Consider the following 23084-nt stretch of genomic DNA (forward strand, 5'->3'; position numbering starts at 1 on the left):
ATCTAAAAAAAAAAGGACACAAATGAACTACTTACTATTTATGACTTAGATGACTGACCTCTTGAATATGTGTAAGCACATTTGACTGTCCTATATGATTAGATTACAGCATTCTGTTGATTCTTATTTTGTGGTTGGCTTTATCCCTTTGGTAACTATGTAAGTTTAAAAAGCTAAAGCTCTAAACTGTTCTTGGAAACAATGATCAGTGCGCGTATGTGCAAAAACAATGTGCAGTATATTGTGTATATGTATTTACATGCACTATATTGTGCATGTGCAAACTATAACAATTCTACCTAATAAAACTGAAAAATTGAAAAATAAATAAATAAATAAATAAGAGAGGTGCCGGGGCACTGCCAAGACGGCAGAGCAGAAGGACGCAGTGCTCACCCTCTCCCACGAATACAACAAAAACTACATCTACAGGTGGAACAGCTCCCACAGAACACTCACTGAACTTTGGCAGAATCTCTCTTACACTGAAAATACAAGGAGAATCCTCAAAAAACAAGAACAAGAAGAACAAGTTTCTACTGCACAGCACAGGGAACTATACTCAATATCTTGTAGTCGCCTATAATGAAAAAGACTATGAAAACGAATGTATGTATGTATATGTATGACTGAATCGTTACGCTGTGCACCAGAATTTGACACAACATTGTAAGCTGACTGTACTTCAATAAAAAATTTTTTTAAATAAGTGGTACTAGGAAAACTGGACAGCTACATGTTAAAGAATTAGACCATCTTCTCACACCGCCTACAAAAATAAACTCAAACGGGTTGAAGACCTAAGCGTTAAGACCAAAAACCGTAAAACTCCTAGAAGAAAACATAGGCAGAATAGTCTTTGACATAAATCGTATCAATATTTTTCTAGCTCTGTCTCCTAAGGCAAATGAAACAAAAGCAAAAACAAACAAATGAGACCTAATTAAACTTTAAAAGCTTTTGCACAGCAAAGGAAACCATCAACCTACTGAACAGGAGGAAATATTTGCAAATGACACGACCAATAAGGGTTAGTATCAAAAATATATTAACAGCTCACACAACTCAATACAAAAAACAATCTAACTAAAAATGCACAAAAGACCTGAACAGACATTTTCCCAAAGACAACACACAGATGGCCAACAGGAGTGTGAAAAGATGTTCAGCGTCATTAATCAGAGAAATGTAAGTCAAAACCACAGTGAGGCATCACCTCAGAATGGCCATCATCAGAATGACCACAAACAACAAATGCTGGCGACGATGCGGGGAATGGGGAACCCTCCTGCACCGTTGGCAGGAATTCAAATTGGTGCAGCCATTGAGGAGAACAGTACGGAGTTTCCTCAGACTAAAAACAGAGCCACCACATGATCCAGCAATTCCACTCCCGGGTATATATCCAGAGCAAATGAAAGCACTAATTCAAAAAGATACAATCACCTCAATGTTCATTATTTACAAGTCAAGACATGGAAGCAGCCTAAGTGCCTATCAGCGGATGAATGGATAAAAAAGATGTGACACATACACACACAGGAATATTACTCATACATAAAGAATGAAATTTTACGATTTGCAACAATATGGATGGACCTGGAGGTTACTATGCCTAGTGAAATGAATCAGAGAAAGACAAATACTGCATGATTTCCCTTATACATGGGATGTAAAAGAAATGAATGAATATAACAAATAATACATATAATTAGGTGAATGGGAACCACTGCTATATGATTCTAATGGATTCTTTGTAGGAAAATAAATCTGTCATCATCTATATTAAGGAAGGAAGAAAGGAAGGAAGGAAGGGCTGCAGTTTCCAGTCTAGTGTATAATCACTCTATCCTAACAACAAGTGAAAAGCTGCATAAACTGAAAAACCAGCTCTTTTAATTCAGAGAAATGAGATCACAGGGCAAACAGGTCTCCCCCAAACTGGAGAGACAGACAGGTAAATACAGAGAATCATAAAGACACTCGCACCCCCATGTTCACGCAGAGTTACTTACAACAGCCAGGATGTGGGCACAGCTTGGCGTCCAGTGATGAACGTACGGATAAAGAAGATGTGATTCTATTATGTGTTGTACATTTTTTCAGCCATAAAGAAAGAGAATGAAATCCTGTCATTGCGACAACTATGCGAAGTGAAATAAGCCAGATGAGGAAAAGACAGAAACCGCATGGCCTCACTTACATGCAGAATCACACACAAACCCTAGCCCCCCAGACTCGCAGCTACAGAGAAGACTGGTGGGTGCCAGAGGTGGGGGTCAAAAGCTACAAACCCGGGGACGTACAACCCGAAGACTGACCCCTCGGGGGAGCTGTGGACTCTGGGTGACAGTGTCGTGTCCACGCAGGTTCATCAGTTATAACAAGTGCGCCGTCGGGTGAGGGTGTTCACAGCCGGGGAGGCCGGGGCAGGGGGCACAGGGGAATTCTGTGCTTTCCACCCGATTTTGCTGTAAACCTAAAACTTCTCTAAAAAGTCAAGTCTATTTTTTTAAAAAGGGGGAGAGTGGGTACAGGAGGCCTCTCAGCCGTCTTTGCAGAGAGTCGGCCTCGGTGTCGGGCACTCCCTGGACCCTAAGCCTTGCTGACCTGCAGCCTGGTGGCCTTCCCTTCTACCCAGGGGGGAGAGGCTGGGACCTCAGTTCAAGACCTTGAACTTGGATGTCACCTAAGCACCAGCCTGATGCTCCGCCCTGGCCCGAGGCCTCAGGAGCAGAGGTCCTGAGAGGACCGTGGACTTCCCTAGAGAAGGGCTGGGTCTGTGACCAACAGAAACCAGGCATGAGGTTTCCTCCCACCTCCCCCTCGACTGATGAGGATGCTCCCCCCACCCCGGCCCACGGCCACGCAACCCAATGGCTGAGCCAGGACCCAAGCCACACTCATGACCACTCGACCAGCCTGTCACCACAGTAAGCAGCCAGGGCCTCCCATGAGCATCAAGGCCAGAGGTCACTGACAGGAAGGGGTCAGCGGGCACGACTGCACAGGAAGATGGGCCACCTTTGCTGAGCTGAAGGCTGGGGTGACGCCTCCAGGGGGAAAAGGAGCAGCTTACATCACAGGAAACAGGATTTCCTTCAGTCGGAAGCAGGGTAAGTGCACAATTCCTGAGCAACCCTCACCAAAAGCAGGCCCTCCCTGACACTAGGCCTGAGAATCCGTCACGGCCCGGACCCCGAAGTTTCCTGTCCCTGGAGGCTCCTGCGAGCTCCATTAACCAATCACTCCCTTGGGAGATGCCTCGCCAAGCTGTAGCGCCTTCCAGATACAGGCCTTGCAACTACATGAATTTGAAAATCTCCTGTTAAAACATCTACAAGTCTCCGACGCTCTCCCTCTGAGATACAAATCCAAATGCCCTTCCCTCTGCCTGTGCGTCACACCTGGACACTCACCTCTAACAGAGGATGGAACTGCCGCTGACTGGGACACCAGGTCATGGACGGCCCGGGCTGCCCCCTCACTCTCCACACTGGAGGACACTCAGGCACCCTGTGGGAAAGGTCCTGCGACAGGCGACCAGTGTCCCCCGGCAATAGCCAGTGAGGAACCAAGGCCTCCAGCCAACAGCCTGGCTCACATCTCAGAAGCCTTCTAGCTCACATCTCACATGTCTTCTAGCCCTGGTCAAGCCTGAGTGTAGCCCTGGTTGGGATCCTGCCTGCAGTGCCCAGAACCCAAGCTGCCCTGCTAAGCCACACACAAGAACTTGATCCACAGAAACTGTGAGATAATCAATGAATGCATGTTATTGTTTTAAGCTGCTAGTTTGGGGAATGATTTGTTACGCAGCAGCCACAGATAACAGATACATTTCCTAATGAGAACAAAGGGTAACTGTGGAGTATTTTAGCGGGTGTTTAGGTATATTAACCAGTAACCATCGGAGGCCAGACAGTCATCACCAGCAGGTTGGAAGGAGGACAGGACCTCCACAGCTTGCAGCCCACTGAAGGAACACTCAAAAGAACCTGGGGGAAGAGGGCAGGCCTGAGGGACCCTCTGCCACCAGCTGCAGACTGATGCCTGCTGGTCAAGGGCAGGCTGGGGGCTAGAGGACCAGGGGAGCAGGCAGCCAGGAGTCGGGAGGTGTCGGGAAGTGGAGTGTGTAGCCCAGGCTCCCAGGCCCTGGTGCACGCCCCTGGGCCCACTGGACCTCACTCACAAACAACGCAAAGGTACGAAGACCACAAATTTCAGGACCACGGCGGCAGGGCACCAAACCCCAAGCCCAGGGCCTTTCTGAGTGGGCCCTGGGCAGCTACACTGGCTGCAGGCCCTGAAGGTGGCCCGGGGGGAGGGGGAAGAGGCAGGAGGGGCGGGGGTGGGGCAGGAATTCTACCACGTTTTGGGAAAAATAGGAGAACAGAATACTGGTGGGCAGCCCTCAGGTCCACCACTCTCCTTTTGCCTTTTTCTAGAAAGGCTCCTGTGGGATTGTTCAAATGGTCTGCAACTTCTTAAAAATGCTTTTTAGGAAATCTGAACTAATGACCTCTCTCACTTTCTGGCCACAAAATCATGGCCAGACCTGAAATTCAGGCTGACCTGAAATTGCTCCCACCCCACCCCACCATGGAAACATCCTGTAGTTTCACACTGGCGCCACCAGGTGGCGACGGCACCCGTGGCATAGAGGAGCGCGGTGAGAGGGTCCCAGCCCGCTCAGAGCAGGAGAGGGCAGCGGTCCCCTCCATGGGTATCTGCCAACTCTCCCCACCACCTGTGCTGTTGCCGACTCTACCTTTTCCTTAGAATCCGCTCACTTTTTTAAATCTACGTAGATGACTCTAAGAAGGCAGGTGTAAAACAGTCTCAGAGACAGTCAAAGCGCTCTTACTGTTGAAGGGGAAGCGGGGAGGGATAAACTGGGAGTTCGAGACGTGCAGATACTAACTACTATATATAAAATAGGTTTGTCATTCTAAGTGCAGTAAGCCAGAAGGAGAACGAAAAATACCATATGATATCGCTCATATGTGGAATGTAAAAAAAAATAAAGACAGACGAACTTATTTACAAAACAGAAACAGACTCACAGACACAGAAAACAAACTTACGGTTACCAGGGGGAAAGGGATCGGGAAGGGATGAATCAGGAGTCTGAGATTTGCATGTACTAATATATATAAAATAGATAAACAACAAGCTTATACTGTAGAGCACAGGGAACTGTATATCTTGTAGTAACTTACAGTGAAAAAGAATATGAAAATGAACATATGTGTATTCATGCATAACTGAGGTGCTGTGCTGCACACCAGAGACTGACACAACACTGTAAACTGACTATACTTCAATAAAAATATATATTAAAAAAATTCTATTGCCTGGGTAGACTGCCCTAGGAGAACGTTGCTGAGATTTATGTTGGAAGATGTTTTGTCTATGGTTTCTTCTAAGAAGTTTATAGTGTCTTGTCTTGTATTTAAGTCTTTAAGCCATTCTGAGTTTACTTTTGTGTATAGAGTGAGGGTGTGTTCTAACTTCATTGATTTACATGCAGCTGTCCAGTTTTCCCAGCACCATTTGCTGTCTTTACCCCATTGTATGTTCTTGTCTTCTTTGTCAAAGATTAATTTACCAAAAGTTTGTAAGTTTATTTCTGGGCCCTCTATTCTGTCCCATTGATCCATGTGTCTGTTTTTGTGCCAATACCATGCTGTTTTGATGACTGCAGCTCTGTAGTGCTGTCTGAAGTCTGGGAAGGTTATTCCTCCAGCTTCATTCTTTTTCTTCAGTAATTCTTTGGCAATTCTGGGTCTTTTGTGATTCACACAAATTTTAGGATTAGTTGTTCTAATTCTGTGAAAAATGTCTTGGGTAATTAGATAGGGATCACATTGAATCTGCAGATTGCCTTGGGCAGTGTGACCATTTTAACAACATTGATTCTTTCAATGCAAGGACATGGGATAGACTTCTATTTCTTTAAGCGATCTTTAATTTCCTTAGTCAGTGTTTTATAGTTCTCTGCATATAGGTCTTTCACTTCCTTGGTCTCAACAATGTTCTCCTAGGGCAGCCCACCCAAACAATACAAATAAAAGCAAAAATAAATAAACGGGACCTAACTAAACTTATAAGCTTTCACACAGCAAAGGAAACCATAAACAAAACAAAAAGACAACCTACAGAATAGGAGAAAATACTTGCAAAAAATGAGACTGACAAGTACTTAGTCTCCAGAATATATAAACAGCTCATACACCTTAGTATCAAACAAACAACCCAATCCAAAAATGGGCAGAAGACCTAAACAAGCAATTCTCTAATGAAGACATACAAATGGCCAACAGGCACATGAAAAAGTGCTCAATATCACTAATTAGCAGAGAAATGCAAATCAAAACTACAATGAGGTATCAACCTACATCAGTCAGAACGACCATCATTCAAAAGTCCATGAACAATAAATGCTGGGGAGGCTGTGGAGAGAAGGGAACCCTCCTGCACTGCTGATGGGAATGTAGTTTGGTGCAGCCGTTATGGAAAACAGTATGGAGATTCCTCAAAAGACTAAAAATAGACTTGCCATATGATCCAGCAATCCCACTCCTGGGTATGTATCTGGAGGGAACTCCAATTCGAAAAGATACACGCACCCCAATGTTCATAGTAGCCCTATATACAATAGCCAGGATGTGTAACCAACCTAAATGTCCATCAACAGATGACTGGATAAAAAAGTTGTCGTATATTTATACAATGGAATACTACTCTGCCATAAAAAATTAAATAATGCCATTTGCAGCAACATGGATGAACTTGGAGATCGTCATTCTAAGTGAAGCCAGAAAGAGAAAGAACAATACCATATGATATAACTCGTATGTGGAATTTTTTTTGAAAGGATACTATGAACTCATCTACAAAACAGAAGCAGACTCTCAGACTTAATAAACAATCCAATGGTTACCAGGGAAAGGGGGTGGGAGGGGATAAACTTGGGAGTTGGAGATTTACAAATGTTAGCCACTACATATAAAAACAGACTTTAAAAAGTTTCTTCTGTATAGCACAGGGAACTATGTTTAATATCTTGTAATACCCTTTAATGGAAAAAATACAAAAATGAATACATGTAGGTATATGCATGACTGGGACACTGCTGTACACCAGAGATTGACACACTGTAATTGACTTGCTTCAATTAAAAAAAAAAAGAAGCTGTGGTGTATTTATACAATGGAATACTACTCAGCCATAAAAAATAATGCCATTTGCAGCAACATGGATGAACTTGGAGATCATCATTCTAAGTGAAGCCAGAAAGAGAAAGAAAAACACCATGTGATATCATTTATATGTGGAATCATTAAAAAAATGACAAAAACTTATTTACAAAACAGAAACAGACTAACAGACATCAAGACAAACTTATGGTTACCGGTGGGGAAGAGGGTGGGAAGGTATAAACTGGGAGTTCAAAATATGCAGATACTAATATATATATAAAATAAATAAATAACAAGTTTCTACTGTATAGCACAGGAAACTATATTCAATGTCTTAAGTAACCTATGGTGAAAAAGAATATGAAAATGAATACACATATGTTCCTATATGACTGAAGTATTGTGCTGTACACCAGAAACTGAAACATTGTAACCTGTCAAGGTCACTGTAAGTAAGGAAAGTTTGAGAAACTGTCACAACCAAGAGGAGACTAAGGAGACATGACAACTAAATCCTGGAGAAAGAGAAAGGACATTAGACAAAAACCAAGGAAATCTGAATAAAGTATGGACTTTAATGATGATGTACCAGGAACTTCCAGAGACAAGAAAATAATGTGCTACAAGCTAGTTTAAGGCTTACATTTACCAAAGGGATATTTCGACGAGATAAAGACGTGTGCTTGGAAAATAAATCAAAGGGGAAACGGTTGGGGAGGGATAAATTAGGAGTTTTGGATTACTATATATAAAACAAGGACCTACTGTATAGCACAGGGAACAAAGTTCAATATCTTATAATAGCATATAAAAGAAAATAATCTGAAATATACATATATATATACGTAAGCTGAATCGCTTTGCTGTATACCTGAAACTAACATTGTAAATCAACTATAAAGCAATAACAAATAAAATTTTTAAAAATAGATAAATAAGCTCATACTGTAGACCACAGGGAACTATATTCACTGTCTTGTGGTAACCTATAATGAAAACAAATATACGTATACGTATGACTGAACCAGCATGCTGTACACCAGAAATGACGCAACATTGTAAACCTGAGGTGGGAAGCCCCATGAAAAGACCAGCAGGACCCACAGGCAAGGCCACTACTTTCCACCAGCGCCATCCCGTTCCCTGCACCGGGGGCATTATCTCGCGTTTTGCTTCTGTGGCTTGCTTTTAGACGAACGGAATTTACCCCTAAGACTCTATTGGCTACCAAAGTTCACTCCTGATTGGTCCATTTCTATCACTCCTAATTGGCCCAATTCTAACACCTACTCTGCATATGATGTTGCAAGATGTTGCAAAGTCTAGACTCGCAGCCTACAAAAGCCTGTGTAAACTTACAGACAAGGTGCAGAGCTTGGAGTGTTAACTCTTCTGGGCTCACAGGCATTATAAACCAGAGTTCTTAAACTCTCCAAGTGCTGCTTGATTTCTCGCCAGGATCCAGGTTGCTGTCACAACTGAGCTATAACACAGAGCTGTAACACACTTCGCTGCAACAAACCAACTATACTTCAATTAAAAAAAGAAAAAAAAAAAAAGGAAAGTGTCTGTTCTCAGCTGAGAAAGCAGCCTCACCTGTCCCGCAGAGCCTGACAATGAATCCACAGGAAACAGCAACCAGGTGCGCCTGGTCGGCTGAGCCCAAGGAGACCAGCACTGGGAAGTGGGTTTTGGCGCTGCAGACTGTCCATCCTTCTCGTCTGGAAACATAAGTCCTTAGGTTGCGGGGGCCAAGCAGGGGCACCAGGCCGCCCTGCAGCTGAGGAGCCTGGCTCGCAGCAGCCCGGCTCCAAGCTGGGCAAACAGGCTGAGAGGGGCGAGGCCTTCCGCGGACCACTGAGCGGGCGCGCAGCCCCCCGCCCGGCCCCAAGCAGCCGGTTGGTCGAGCGCGTGTCCGCAGAGCCCCAGGGAGCAGCACCCCAGGCCTGTCTGCCCGCTGGCAGCGAGGCCCACGCCAGGCGTGCAGCAGAGGAGGGGCTCCTTCTGGGGCGCCCAGCGACGGCCAGACAGAACTAACCTGAAACCCCTCCCCAACTCGGGCGTTTATGGGATAGGGCGGAGGCTGCGGAGGACGCGGGCGGCGATTGGACAGGACGGGCCTGCGCGGGCGCATGGGCAGAGAGAGGCAGCCCTGGGGGTGGGTAGAGCGCGCGTGCTCAGCGCGCAAGCGCCCGGAGTTAGAGCCCCAGCCCCTCCTCCAAGCAGAAATAAATGAGTAAACCTAATTACCCCCCTCATAAAAAACAAACCGTACAAGAGGCAGCCTTAGCACCTTTTGAGGGTGGCATTTGAGGCCCTGGGAGTCAAAAGGTCACCAAGCGGACACTCGTGCAGGCCCAGTTGGAGGGTCGTGGTCCTAACACGGCCTAACCAGTCTCAACCGGCTTGAGCTCAAACCGGACGCAGCTGAATCCAAGTTTCCAGAAAAGCAATTCGGGCAAAGTTCTTGTTTAGGCCCTGGGCCCAGGTGTGGTCCTCAACAACGGTTAAGAGCACCAAGTCCCTGCCCTTCTGAAGATCACACCCAGTGGAGATGTGATGGAGACATTTCATCAACGGGGCAACATGTCAAAATGAGATAATCTTAGGTCCTGCTAGGTGCTGTGGAAGTGAGGCGGGGAGCCCCATAAAAAGACCTGCAGGGCCCCCAGGCAGGGCCGCTGCTCTCCTGCCAGCACCATCCGGTTCCCTGGCCCAGAGGCTCTATCTCACTTTTTGTCTCTGAAATGGCTTCTAGGAAAGTGGAACTTACCCCTAAAATTCTATTGGTTCCCTAAGCTAACTCCTGATTGGTCCATTTGTAGTACTTCATTTGCATGGAGCTCACTCCTGATTGGTTATTCCTCTCACTCTTGATTGGCCCATTTCTACAAAGCTTGTTCCTAATTAGTCAACTTTTGTTATACTTTAGTTGCATATGATGTTGCAGAGTGTAAACTGGCAGCCTAGTAAAGCCTGTGTAAACCTACAGACGGCGTCCAGAGCTTGGAGTGTTAACTCCTCTGGGCCCGCTGGCATAACAAACCTGAGTTGTTCAACTCTCTGAATGCTGCTTGGTTTCTCGCCCAGATCCAGGTTGCTGTCACAGCTGAGCTGTAAGGCACTTGTCTGCAACAGAAGAGGAGTCCTGGGAGAACAGGAATCAGGGGCAGCCTTCTCAGAAGGGTCACACTCTCCATCCGAGTTTGCAACCTGCTGGGAACAGTCCAGGGAGGAGGGGTGATGGGTAGGGGCCATGTCCTTGAACCTGTGAAAGGAGTCGAGAGCAGAGTGGGCCCCTTAAGTTGGCGTTCTCTTGCTGCTGTAACAGATCACCACAAACGTCAGGGCTGACAGCAACACCCATGTCTTGTGGCTCACTCTTTGTGGGCAGAAAGTGCACGTGGCTCTGGGCTCCCTGCTTCAAGCTCCCCGGTGGAAGGCGCGGTGTGGGTAGGGCTGTGCCCCACCCCGAGGCCCTGGGAGGAACCCACTTCCTCCTCAACTCAGCCATGGCTGGGCCCTTCTCAGCCCAGAATCGCCCTGACTTCCCGTCTGCTGCGTCCCATGCTGCTGCTTCTGCCACCAGCTGCACAGAGCTCTCCGCATTTAAGGGCTCCCACGTTCACAGGCAGGCCTCCTGGGAAACCTCCCTCTTTCAGGGTCAGCTGTGTGGTGAAGTACAGACCAGGCAGAGCTGCGATGTCAGATCAGATGGTCCGGGATCTGGCTGCGGGGCGGTGGGAGCTGTTCTGAGGGGTTCTTACGGGGGCAGGACCCTCTTGGGCTGTAGCAGGTGGGAAGGCAGAACTGTGGGCCTGTGCACAAGCACACACCTGCATACACGCACATGCACACAGATGCACGCACACAGGATCTTTCCACAGTAAAGGAGGCATGAGTGTGTCTACAGACACAGCAGTGAGCCAGAGAGAGGGCTTCCGTAGGCAGATAGTAGGGTGACATGATAAGAAACCTGATGGGGCCAGAGCGGGAACGCCTGCATCTCCCCACAGGGAAAACCGTGTGGTCAGCCAACTCAGGCTGTGGAAGGAGGAGCCCCCCAGGAAGCCCAGACGGCTGCCCCCCACCCCCAGCACATCCCACAAAGGCCTGTCAGGGAGGTAAGGAGCGAGGGAGAGCTCTTGAATAAATGATAAGCATCCACTGTGGAGCCACGTGGATGCTGGTGACCTGCCGGTGTACCAACAGGTGGGAAAGGAGGTTCCAGAAGGGCATGGGCCCCGCGTGGCCCTATTTGGGTCAGAAAACAACATAGGCAGGAAAGAACAAAAGGTAGTCTTGTCGGATACTGGGGTTGAGGGGAGCTTTTATCACCTTCTTCCTGCTCATCCATGTAGCCCAGCTTTTCCACAATGAGATTTCTTATTTGCGTCTTCTGTTGGTTTATGTTGTACCTGCTGAAAATAAATGGGAAACCTCAGAGGCCCTAGAGAGCATGTGGGGCTGACCCGGTGAGGTCAGGTCAGGAAACAGCCCGGGGGCAGTGGGTCCCCCACTCACTGGGGCCCCTTCCCCACCTGCTGAAAAGGCCTGCATGCAGGGGGAGGTGGGCAAGGCGGGGTCCACAAGGCAGGGAGGGAGGGCCCAGGAGGCTGACTTCCTGTCTGGGGCCCAGGCTCAGGAGAAACCTACCTGGTGACCCCACAGGCAGGCAGCCTCCAGGGCAGGGGTGACAGCATGTGACAGCACACCTACCCGCCTGGTTTGGGCTGAGCAGCGGGAGGCTGGCAGCCTCCGTGGGCGAAGAAGGAGGGTGACCACCCTGCTCCTACCCTGAGTGCAGACTGGGCCCCTTCAGTGCAGACTGTAGGGGAGATGTGGCCCCCCTAGGAAGGCCACCTCAGGGGAGGGCCAGGCCAGTCTGGGAGGGACGCCCTGAGATAGGAGATAAAAAACCCACACTCTTCAGTAACCCTGGGCAAGGGTAGTCGGTCACAATTTGTTTGACCAAAGTAGAGTATAATCCTACATTCTGGTGCATTTGATGCGTGCCATTCAGCAATACTCAGTGGAAATTCCTTCAACACAGCTCTTACAGCTTGCCTTCATTTTCCGCGACATCCGTGTGATACTGTGCCGTGTGCTGCGCCAGTGAGTCTGCCTTGGTTTCCCGTTTCTGGCGACCATTAGCAACACTGCAATACACATCTCTGAGTATTTTTTTTAAAAAGGAACCCCAGGTGTCCTGGGAGCAGAGGGTCGCTGACAGCGCTGCTCCGTGCAGTAAGGGCTGGCGGGATGGGACGAGGACGAGTCCCTCCTGCTGATGGAACCCCCACCTCCTCCTTCACAGAGCACGCACAGCTCCCCCCCCCGACGGCTGGAGGTGCCCACACCGACCCAGCACGGTGACTTGGCCGCCAGCTCTCAGGGGCTGATGTCTGTGGGGAGAAGCAGGCGATAAGCACACAAATGCTGGAGGTCAGCTCCCCCACAGCAGAGGGCTGGGAGCCACAGGACACTGCGACAAAACACAGCAGGCACCCACTCCCTGTCCTGACCATGAGGGTCCAGTGGGGTGGGGGGAAGCACCCTCAGCCCCGCCCTTGACTTGGCTGCTGTGACCCCTGGTGCTGCGATCCTGGTTTAAGAACAAGAGTCAGCTGGAGGGTTGCAGGCTCCCTCCCTCCTGCGGGGTGAGGTGACCTGGCCCCGCTCCAAGGCCCAGTGTCCCGTCAGCTGGCATCACGGCTACTCCAGGCCTGAGTTTCCCTCTCCAGCTCTAACCCTCTGAGTTTTAGAGGATTCAGAACATTCCAGATGGGGGCCCCAGACCCTCTTCTCAGGTTTGACATCTTTGGCTGACACTGGCCTCGACCACAGGAAATGGATGGGGGCTCGGCCCCTCCTCAACAGCCCCCACTCTGGGCCCCGCCCCTGGGCCCCTCTGGCCGAGCCTCTGTTTGCAGAGGTTGCTAGAACCTTGCTACTTGTTCCCAAAGCACTGCCATACCTCAGGGGTCCCCACACCTCAGTGCCCCCCAGCCCTCCACCGCTGCAAATTTTGTCATCTCTGCAAATCCCTTATTGACTAAGTTGACATTTCGTAACAGTGACACTTTTATAACTTGTGATAAACTGCATAGCTCATGTTTTAATTTTTATAATTGTTCACAACATTTTACTATTGGGCTTGATTTTAATTCCTATTTTACAATGTTAAAAATATAATCAAAGATACACTTCTCTTTTAAGGAGAACTTCAGATCACCAACAGAGATGGCAAGCTGGTGTCACCACCCTGAGCAGAATGTCACTTTAGAAATAAATATGATACCCATAAGACAGTGGTCTTGACTTCTAGCTTGAGGCTAATGCAGCTCTCAGTTAAAAAGAAGGACCAGCAAGTGTTCAAAGGCGCTACAGATGCAACGGCACCCAGAGGAGACTTTCTCCATCTTCAGAAGGACCAAGGAAAATTACAAACCAAGTCCCTCTCCCCACTTGGGGTTCTCAGCCCGTGGCAGCTGCCCCATCCTCCTCTGTGAGGGGTTACTGGTCCCATTTTACAGATGAGGAAAACTGACATTTGGAGGAACAACCAGCAGAGCTGTTTTCCTCAGGGGCCTCCTCCTCCTGGAAGCCTTCCCCACCTCCTGGGACCAGGGCCCCCCGGGTTCTCCCGCACACCCTGTACTGGGGCTCCTGGAAGCACTGGTGGTACAGCAGGTGCAGTGCGGGACCTCTCTGTAAGTGGGGGTTGACCTGCGGTTCTGTGTGCGAGGTCCCAGGACCCCAGGGAGATAGGCCCTCGGGGCTGCACGCGGGGATAAGCCAGGCTATTTTTGCCATTTCCTTCCTCCCAACTCAAGCTGGGGCCACCATCAGCCGCCTCACACAGAGCGGCCACTGCAGCCTCAGCCAGGGCAGTTCAGGCCAGAGAAAGGGGTGCCCTGACTGCAGGCCTGTCAGGTAAGTGGCCCTCATCACCCAGCACTGCTCCCCACAGTGTGGGCCCTCCTGGGGGGGACAGTGGGTCCAGACCCTGCAGGGAGGGAGGGCGCCAGCAGGCAAGTCCAGCCTCTGCCCCTCCTTCGCTCCCCCATAGACAACGGGCTGGGGGCATTCCCTCTGAGACATCGGGTCCTTGGCTGAGTCAAGATTCACTGGTTTATTCGACAAATGTTCAGTGGAAGCCTGCCACGGGCCAGGCCCTGGTTGAGGAGCTTGTCTTCAGCAGGAGACTCAGCCCCCACTGAGTCATGGAGGGAGGGCATGGACCAGGCAGAAGACTGGGCTCACGAGACTTGAGTGAGTCTGGTCTCTGGCACAAAGCGCTGGGCTGCCCCGCACAAGTCAGTCTCCCTCTCTGGGCCTCAATGCCCCAACTCCAAACTTGATCCTCCCTCAGTGGGTTTCCAGATGGCGTCCCTTCTGGGTTCCCTTCCCTGTCCCCCCTCAGCAACCTCGCCCAGCTGCTTTCTACATCAGGGACCACGAGAGAGTTTACTCTGCAGTGGCCCAGCTGTTTGGAATGCGTGGGCTGAGATAGGGTCTGTGCTGGGCACACCATCGATGGGTTGGACCCCAGGCTGGAAGATGGGCTGGTGGGAGCAGCCTGGGAGGCTCTCTCCAGGACCCTTCCAGCCTCTGGGGGCAGGGGCCAGAGCTGGGATCATTTAGCAGGCATCTGCACACCACCCCCGCCCCCCGCCCTGAGCAGGGGCTGGGGTTCCTGCCAGGGGACAGGAGGGCCCTCCCCCTTCGCAAGCACGGGCTGAGCCCCACTCCCCGCCCCCACCACAGCCACCCCGACGCCCTGCCTTCTGAGTGTCCAGGAGGGTCGCCAGCCAGAGGTGGGCTTGCCTCACTTCCTTGTCTCCACCACTCATCTCACAGAGGAGAAAACCGAGGCCTGACCTGAGGGGGAGGTGAGTGGTCCCTTAACCGGGTGGTGGGGTCCCGCCGGCCCTCGGGATGGGGCGCAGGCCTCTGGAGGACCCCCTCACCTCGCAGCCCCTCTCCCTGCAGCCCGCCGGCCCCATGCCCGCCTGGGCGGCCTTGCTGCTGGTCTGGGCGGCCGCCGAGGCCGCGGAGGACTGCCCCGCCCCGTGCGCCTGCCGGGCCCTGGACACCATGGGGCTGCAGGTGGACTGCCGGGGCCGGGGGCTCACGGCGCTGCCCGCCCTGCCGGTCCACACCCGCCGCCTCCTGCTGGCCAACAACAGCCTGCACTCCGTGGCCCCCGGCGCCTTCGACCACCTGCCACAGCTGCAGGCCCTCGACGCGGCGCAGAACCCCTGGCACTGCGACTGCGCGCTCACGTACCTGCGCCTGTGGCTGCGGGACCGCGCGCCCAAGGAGCTGCAGCGCGTGCGCTGCGCCGGCCCCGGCGTGGCCGCCGGCCGCGCGCTCGGCCAGCTGGGCGGCTGCGGCTGGCGCCTCGCGGAGGCGGGGGTCTCCCCGGGGCTGTGGTGGGACGCGGCGCTGGCCGCCGTGGCCACGCTGAGCCTGGCTCTCCTGGCGGGCCTGCTGTGCACCCTCTCACCCCGGGGCGGGCGGGCCAGGCCCTGAGGCCGCCCCCCCCCCCCCCGCACGCCGCCCGGGCAGCCCGCCCACCAGTAGCTCCAAATAAACCAGCCGCTCAGCCATTTCAGCCAGGCTCAGAGATGGGTATTTTTACTCTCAGCACCTGTCTGGCTCCTTCTGGAAACCTGTGTCCATTTTTGCCATGACAGATACCAATTGGGGCTTCTCTGTCTCCCAGCTCCCAGGAAAACGGCTTGTCCCACCTCCACGCCACCCCCAGTTCCACAGTCTCTGGAAGCCCCAGCCCTTTCCCAGTGCCCACCAGGTCCCAGGACTCCGCGTCTCACACCCTCTGCCGGCTGCGGGCACCTGCTTCCCACATGACTGCCCCGACAGCCCAGGTCAACTTTGCATCAATACTCAGCCCCCAAGTTCCATGAAAACCTTGTTCTCACAACACAGCAGTGAGCAGAGCAGGAGGCAGGAGGACCTCAGGTGGGAGGAGAGGAGACTTACCTTGTCTCTGTGACAGACACACCTTGGAAGCACATTTCTGCTCCCAAAATGGCCTTTGGCCCCTCCGTCCTGGCCATGAGGCCACGCGGGCTCACCCGGCCCCATCCTTTGTCATCTCCGCACTCTCTCTCCCTCCGTGTCCTCCTCGCCACCTCTCTTCTCCAGAAACAACAGCAGAGCCCTCCCTTTCTCAGGGAAGCAAGGCCCCTCCTGGGGCTGCATTAGACACCTGCAAGCAAGTGTCACTTCTTGCTTCTTCCCCAAGCAACAGTCACAGAAGTCTTCAGACAAGAAACTTCTCTCCCTCAACGGAACTCTGGGGCCAGTGGTTAAAATAATAAACTTTTCCCCACCATATGATGTAACAGTCACAAGCCCATTACTGGCCAACCCAAACCAAATATGATTATACCAAGGTCTATTCCCTCAAGGAAGTCCACGTGGCAGGCACAAGGTGTCACAGAGAAGGCCACACGGGTACAGAGTGCCACTGGAGGACACTGATCCACAGAGGTGAGGCTGGAACAAAAGTCCCAGACTCCGGGCAGATTGACAACAGGGAGGGATGGGGACTGTGGCAAACCAGAGAGCCGTGTTCCATCCAGAGGCAGCATGCAGGGAGGTCCTCACAGGCAGAACCGTATTTCCATTATTCGTATGTATTAACTGAGTCATTTTTAAGGGTAGACTAGACTCCAACCCATTGTGTCTGTACTAAAATTTTATTCGTTCATCTCTTATTGCTAAACATTTAGGTTTAAGTGGAAACTGCAATTACAATTGTGTACAGCAGTTATAAACCGCTGTCCAGTTTTCCCCTTTACTAGCGTTTTTGAACCAATATTAGCATTCCAATCAACATTCTAATCAAAACTTCCTGTTGAAGGTCATTTCTATGCTACCCCTTGTCTGGGACATTTAGGTTCTTTCCAAGCTCCCTTACCCCAAATAAATGCATTGTGGTTGAAACCTTTTTTTTTAATCTTTGTACATAAAACTTCCTCCATATCTAGACATGTTTTCTTAGGGCAGAATCCCAAAAGTTCATTTAGAGGCTCAAAGGTCAGACCTATTTTTAAAAGCAAGAATGTTTCCTCTTCTCCCACATTCTCCTCCCCAACCCCCTAAAAAATAAAGCTGGCCCTAAAACGCTGGGTGAAGAAAAGAAAAGGCCTCTAGAACAGAAATCAATGTAAAGAATCTGGAGTGCAAAGGAATTCACCCAGTGTCTGAATGTACTCTGGAAAATAAACATACGTGCCAGGGCATTAGTCAGGGTTCTGCAGAGAAACAGAAACAATAGGATGTGTATATATCTAGGGAGAGATTTATTTTTAAGGAATTGGCCCATGGCTGGCCTGCCCAAAATCTGCAGGGTGGGCCTGCATGCAGTCTAGAGACCCAGGTAAGAGTCGATGTTACCGTTCAAATTAAGTCTGAAGTCCGTCTGCTGCAGAATTCCCTCTTATGTTGGGGAGGTTAGTCTTTTGTTTGATTCAGGCCTTCAGCTGGTTGGACGAGGCCCACCCACATTATGGAAGGCCATCTGCTTTACTCAAAGTCCACTGATTTGACTGCTTGTCTTATCCAAAAACACTCACCCAGAAACTTCTAGAATAATATTTGACCACATATGTGGGCAGCACGGCCCATACACATTGACACAAAAATGAACCATCCATCAGTAATTGCTTGCTCAGACACTTGGCAGCACCAATCATGACGAAAACACTCCTTTGGTGAACGCCAGCTATTTGTGTTACATCCGTTATTATTATACACACATCATGTACATCATCTCTAAGCCTCAGACACGCTGCAAGGTGAGAACTGTCCCCACGTTTTCAGATGAAAAAATTTAAGCTTAGAGGAAAGAAGTCATGCCTCAAAGGCTGCAGGGTTGGAGTTTGGGAAAGCCGGAATTCAAACCCATCTTTCATTAACCCAAAAGCCCCTCGGTCTTTTCCAGCCACCTGCAAGCTGGTTGGGGAAAACGAGACATGTCAGAGTGAGTCCTTTCCCTGGCTGTTGTTCTGTCCTTCATCCGTGGGAGCAGAGCCTTAGCCGGGCGCAGGGCTCTCCAGAATAAAGACGGCATTTCCCAGTGCCCGGAGTCAGCCATGGCTGCGCGAGCCCGTTCTAGCCAAGGGGGGGGGGGGGGAAGCAGACGCGGCAACTTCCTGGTCGTGACCTGAAGGAAAAGCTCTGCCCTCCCCCTTTCCCCTTCCCCCTTCCCGCGGGGCCGGACGCAGATGCTGGCCACCTGGGCAGTGCGGTGCCGGAGGCACCTCAGCGCTGTCAGGGCAGCAGCCCCGATGGGCCCCTCCTGGCCCTTCTCCGTTTTGTTCAGGCTGTTGCAGGGACACGGATAAAGCCCTATTCTGTTCACTTCAGTCTGTGTATCCCGACTAATGAGACAAAATGTGAGGTTTACAGATGGCATCGTGAAAAGAGCAGGCAGGCTCTCAAGTTCAGCCGACCCCCTGGACACTTTACCCAGCGCTTCCGAGCACCCACCTGTTCGTCCGTGGGGTTTCTGCACCCTTCTTTTGAGCTTCTAGATTCTAAAAGAACTCCAAAGACCTGAGTCATCACCCAGATTCCTTCGAGTTCAGAAAGTTTGAATGATCTTACAGAAAGTTTCTTCTTTTTTTTTTAAGAAAGTTTCTTCTTGAGCCAAGTTTTTCATATATTTGTAGGTTTCCTTCAGCCAACATGCAGATCATTTTATTTTGCAACTGAAGCCACCCATTCATCTGCCTTTAAAAAATCTAGAGTGAAAAAATAAAATAAAATAAAATAAATAAAAAATCTAGAGTGGAGGCTGGGGTGGGCTGGGAAGGGGGAGTTCTTGACTAATGAGTGTAGAGTTGAGTCTTGCAAGAACTGAATTGAAAACGTTCTAGAGATGCATGGTGGTGAGAGTTGCACTACAATGTGAATACAGTTAACACGACTGAGCTGTGCACTAAAAAATGCTTATGATGGTAAATTTTCTACTGTGAATATTTTATCACAGGTTAAAAAAAAAGTCTAGAGTGATAGTTTTCAAGCCTTTTTAGCAATAAGACCTTTTTCCAGCAAACTCCTAGGACACACCTAGGATACGAAGTAGGTGAGGTGCCTCGGCCTGGTCCGTCTTGGAGCCTGCCCCTTGTGGGGCTTCCCACAAGCTGTTGAAGACTCTTAAGAAGCCCATTTGTCAAACACAGATCTAGAGCTTCAGGGGGATATGAAAAAACAAATGTGAGAAACGAAAAGCAAGAATAAGAATAAAGAAAGAGCGAGAGCCACAAAATGTGACTGAGGACTTTAATAAGGAAGGTCTGAGTAGATAGAAAAATGCACCCATTTGTGAGCAAACAGCAAGGTTCCGTTCTCACCGATTAACCTCGAAATTCAGTTTCATCCCAGTCAGAATCTTAACGAGATTTTTGGTAGAAATTGATGTGTGTATGTATCTAGACATGTGGTTACACACTTATGTAATATATGTAAAGAGGAAGATATATATCTGTCTATACATAACGTGTAACATATTACAGGTGTCAGAAAATCCAAAGTTCCCTTTTTAAGTTAGTAAAGGAAAGAAAGAGGAAGCACTTCATGGCTCTATTTTAACACGACCACCGTCAGCATCTTCACGGCCAGGCTTCCCTTCTTCCATCAGTCATCACGTTTCTCTACTTTGCGTTTGGAATCCTTCAAGGAACATTGCATCATGGACACTTCTGAGTGTTACTTACATTGTCTTCGTGACTCTGTCAACGTTTATGGGGTCTTTCTAGTACAAATGTGGTCTGTGTTCGTTTTGGGAAACCGGAAAGCGCTGGGTACGCAGAGGGAAGACCCACATCCCTCGGCCCCTTCTCTGAGGCTGGGCTGCGACCCTCCTGCGACCCGCACGTCGACTCACCACCTGAGGTACCGGCTGCCCCCGGCCCCCCCGCGCCGCGGTGCTCCTGGGCACGGAGCTGTGACGGCTTTGACGACTCGCTCCTCCTGCTGGCTCCCCGCGACAGCGCTGTTTTCAGAAGGGTTTCCTTGGAGTCGTGTCCTGGGGTCGAATGTAAACCTGACCACGTGGTAGGTGTCTCTGCAGCACCGTCCACCCCTAAGGTTCCCTCTCGGGCGACAGGGACTAAGGCGCAAGCCCGGAGCCCGACGTCCAGGGCTCGCGCTCCGCTGCCCCTGGCGCGTGTGCTGAGGCAGGCGCTTACACTCTCCTAGGAGTTCACGCGGAAACCCCTCGATCGGCGTCAACCCGCCCCCCGTCTCGGGGGCTGGAAGCGCCCTTTGGATGGAAGCCTGAAGATCCCAGACGGGAAGGCCGGCAGCCTTGGCCCAGCTCCCCGCTGGCCCGCGACCACGGGCCACATTTGGGTCCAAGTGTGAATCTCATCTTTTCTGACAGAGGGTCTATAGCCTGAAGTGGTCGGGGATCCAGAAAGGGCCTGAGCTTGAAGGAAAGAGCCCTTGTGTCAGGTTGACCCCTCCGCGGCCGCGTCTCTGGCTGGGTCACTCGGAGCCTGGCAAGGGGCGAGCCAGCACCCCTGCGCCCTCAAGTCCACAGGTCAGGTCGCTGCCTGCGTGAAGGAAGGAAGGTAAACAGGCTAGATCCTCAGGACTTCTTTTTCAGCAGGAACCTGCAGCTTCTGCGACGTCAGGGCCTGCCCGTGGGCCGCCTGCTGGGGCGGGCAGGCTGTGGAGACCAGTGTTCCTCAAACTGTATCGTGTACACGAATCCCCTGGGGATATTATTAAATCCAGGCTCTGACTCTGGAGCTCCGGGGTGGACACTGAGATTCTGCATTGCTAACAGGCTCCTGGACGGTGCCCGGCTGCTGGCCCATGGACCACTCGGTGAGCAGAAGCCCAGAGCATCTGGCCCTGCTCACCCACTCCCAGGAGCTGACTCACCGGCCCCGTGACCACCCTCTCCCCTGGCCTCCTCTCCGGGTCCCTTTTTGTGATGGCCACCCCTCCCCTGGGTCCCCTCCCCAGCACACAGACTCCCCAGCTCCCTGGCAGACACCCTTGTCACTGTGCTGGTGAACCAGCAGCTCTGAACTTGATATGAAGGGAAACCTCCTTGTCTGAGGCCTGTGCCCCGGCTGGCCTGTCCTGAGGCCGCGGCTGCCCCGGGACAGGAGGGTCACACTCGCCGCAGGGGACGGGGTCCTGAACGCAGCCGCAGTGTGGGAGGGCTGGGCCCAATTGCCGCACATCTGGGAGCTGAGGGGTGGCAGGGCCGCCCTCCCCGAGCCCCCTCGCCCACCCACAGCTGCAGATCAGGGCTGAAGCCGCGGGGCCTGCAGCACCGGCCTGTGAAGGACACTTCAGGCGCCCAGGAGTCGAGTCCAGACTCCCTGTCCCAGCCGAGTCTCGTCTTCCCAGAGGAGAGAGCCCATAGCAGAGGCCGCAGCCCCGGGCAGTGCAGGGAGGGGCTCCCCAGGCTCAGGGGCGTCCTGGGCATGTGGCTGGAGGTGACGAGTGACCAGGGAGAGTGGCCAGTCCCTGCAGGCCTCCTGGAGGACCTGAGGGCAGCAGGAGCGGTGCCCGGTGTGAGCGAAGGGGTGACCTGCTCAGTGTGGGACCTGCCTTAGGAAGTTCCCGGCAGCCTGGGGTGGAGGTTGGGCAGGGGCCGGGTGTGGGGATTGGCCGTGATGAAGGTGCCAGGGGCTTCAGAGCAATGGAACGGGGCACTCAGCATCCTGGCTTCCCTGGAGAATGGGTCAGAGGGGCCCCTGGGCCAGTGTGTGCAGGGAAGAGGGAGAGGTCGAGGCTGGAGCTCTGGGGGCCGGGCAGGGTCAGACTCAGCCCAGGCCTGGCCCCAGGGCAAACTCAGGTGTGAACTGAGTGGGGACTTTGAGCAGGTCCCGCTGGGCCCTGTCTTCAGTTTTTCTGTTTCAAAGTCCAGGAGTGGACCTGGTGCCCCCTGAGTTTGCCCGGGGTCTGGGCAGTCCCATGGAGTGGGCAGAGGCTGGGGAGGGCCCTTGGGACAGCCTGGCCCTGGTTTGAGCCCCAGGGGGCTGGGGGATCCCAGCTCAGACTGGCCCAGTTGTGGGTTTTTCTTCCAAAGGACACACCTGGTGTTCAGAGAGAGCAGGCTGTTCAAACAACAGGTATTTCTTGTCCCTGGAAGGATGGTCGGCAGGTGCCTGGAGTGGGGCCCCCTGGACTGTCCGGCTCCAGGCCTTCCAGACAGAAACAGGAGCCCCTGCTCCAGCCCCTCCCCACGCGGGCCTTGCGGGGCTTCCCAGGATGGGATGCAGGCAGCCCAGGGATCAGGCCCAGGGCTGAGGAGACCTGGGCTCTGATGGAGAAATGCCTCTTCCAGGGACGCGCAGGATCTGGGCAGGCCTGGGGTCTGAGTGGTGGTTGTCTCACCCCCAGTGTCCATCTGTCCTACAGCAGGCGGGGCAGGCGGGTGCAGCACACATGGGGCCCTGAGCTACCGTGCGGGGCCCGCTGCGAGGGACCAGCAACAGACCCAGAAGAGGGTGCGGGTTTGAGGGCTTCCTGCCTCTTTGAGCACCCACTGTGTGCTCGGATCCTCGCTCCGTGCTGGGAGTGCAGGGTGGGCAGGACCAGTCCAACCCTCCCAGACCCTGACCTGGAGAGACAGCTCCACTTCCCATGACCACAAGGCTCCCACCCTGAGCACGTCCAGGGTGGTGGGACGTCCCTCGCAGGGTTGTAGGAGTGCGAGGGACGAGGGGCCTGATGCCCCAGTAGCCCTCCCCCACCCGCCTCCCTAACACAAACCCAGCTGAAAGAACTGGGCCCAGAGAGGTGCAGCAACTCACCCGAAGTCCCACAGTCACCCCGGCAGAGATGGGACCCAACTCCCGCCCTTCCTGCCCGAGGCAC

At 51.9% G+C, this 23084-nt stretch overlaps 2 protein-coding genes across 13 annotated transcripts in view; one reads left to right on the plus strand and one right to left on the minus strand.

Moving 5' to 3' along the window:
* Positions 1 to 11672, minus strand: part of CFAP92 (cilia and flagella associated protein 92 (putative)) — a 107485-nt gene extending 95813 nt beyond the window's left edge. For 7 of the 11 annotated variants that reach the window (XR_004312209.1, XM_032458752.1, XM_032458749.1 and 4 more), the window contains exons 1-3: positions 11541 to 11670; positions 10249 to 10989; positions 8799 to 8923 (exon numbers count right to left, since the gene is read on the minus strand). The gene's annotated coding sequence lies outside the window, so the exon portion shown is untranslated. Of the gene's footprint in view, positions 1 to 8798; positions 8924 to 10248; positions 10990 to 11540 lie in introns of all 11 variants that reach the window. The other 4 variants (XM_032458753.1, XM_032458756.1, XM_032458754.1 and 1 more) reach the window with 3 other exon arrangements.
* A 2370-nt stretch (positions 11673 to 14042) lies between these two features.
* Positions 14043 to 17783, plus strand: GP9 (glycoprotein IX platelet). Of its 2 annotated transcripts, XM_032458762.1 has the most exons (3): positions 14043 to 14138; positions 14973 to 15097; positions 15198 to 17783. In XM_032458762.1, exon 3 carries the CDS (start codon positions 15210 to 15212, stop codon positions 15738 to 15740), a length of 531 nt encoding a protein of 176 aa, XP_032314653.1. In that variant the 5' UTR covers positions 14043 to 14138; positions 14973 to 15097; positions 15198 to 15209; the 3' UTR covers positions 15741 to 17783. The 2 variants fall into 2 exon arrangements, with proteins under 2 accessions (XP_032314653.1, XP_032314652.1); XM_032458761.1 differs by lacking the exons at positions 14043 to 14138; positions 14973 to 15097 and having other exon boundaries at positions 15111 to 17783.
* The last annotated feature ends 5301 nt before the right edge of the window (positions 17784 to 23084 follow it).

This window comes from Camelus ferus, chromosome 17 (genome assembly GCF_009834535.1).
Source record: "Camelus ferus isolate YT-003-E chromosome 17, BCGSAC_Cfer_1.0, whole genome shotgun sequence".
Taxonomy (NCBI): Eukaryota; Metazoa; Chordata; class Mammalia; order Artiodactyla; family Camelidae; genus Camelus; species Camelus ferus.

What these genes read in the sequence shown, in the direction of transcription:
- GP9 (XM_032458761.1), top strand. Translation starts at nt 15,144, where the DNA reads ATGGGGCGCAGGCCTCTGGAGGACCCCCTCACCTCGCAGCCCCTCTCC.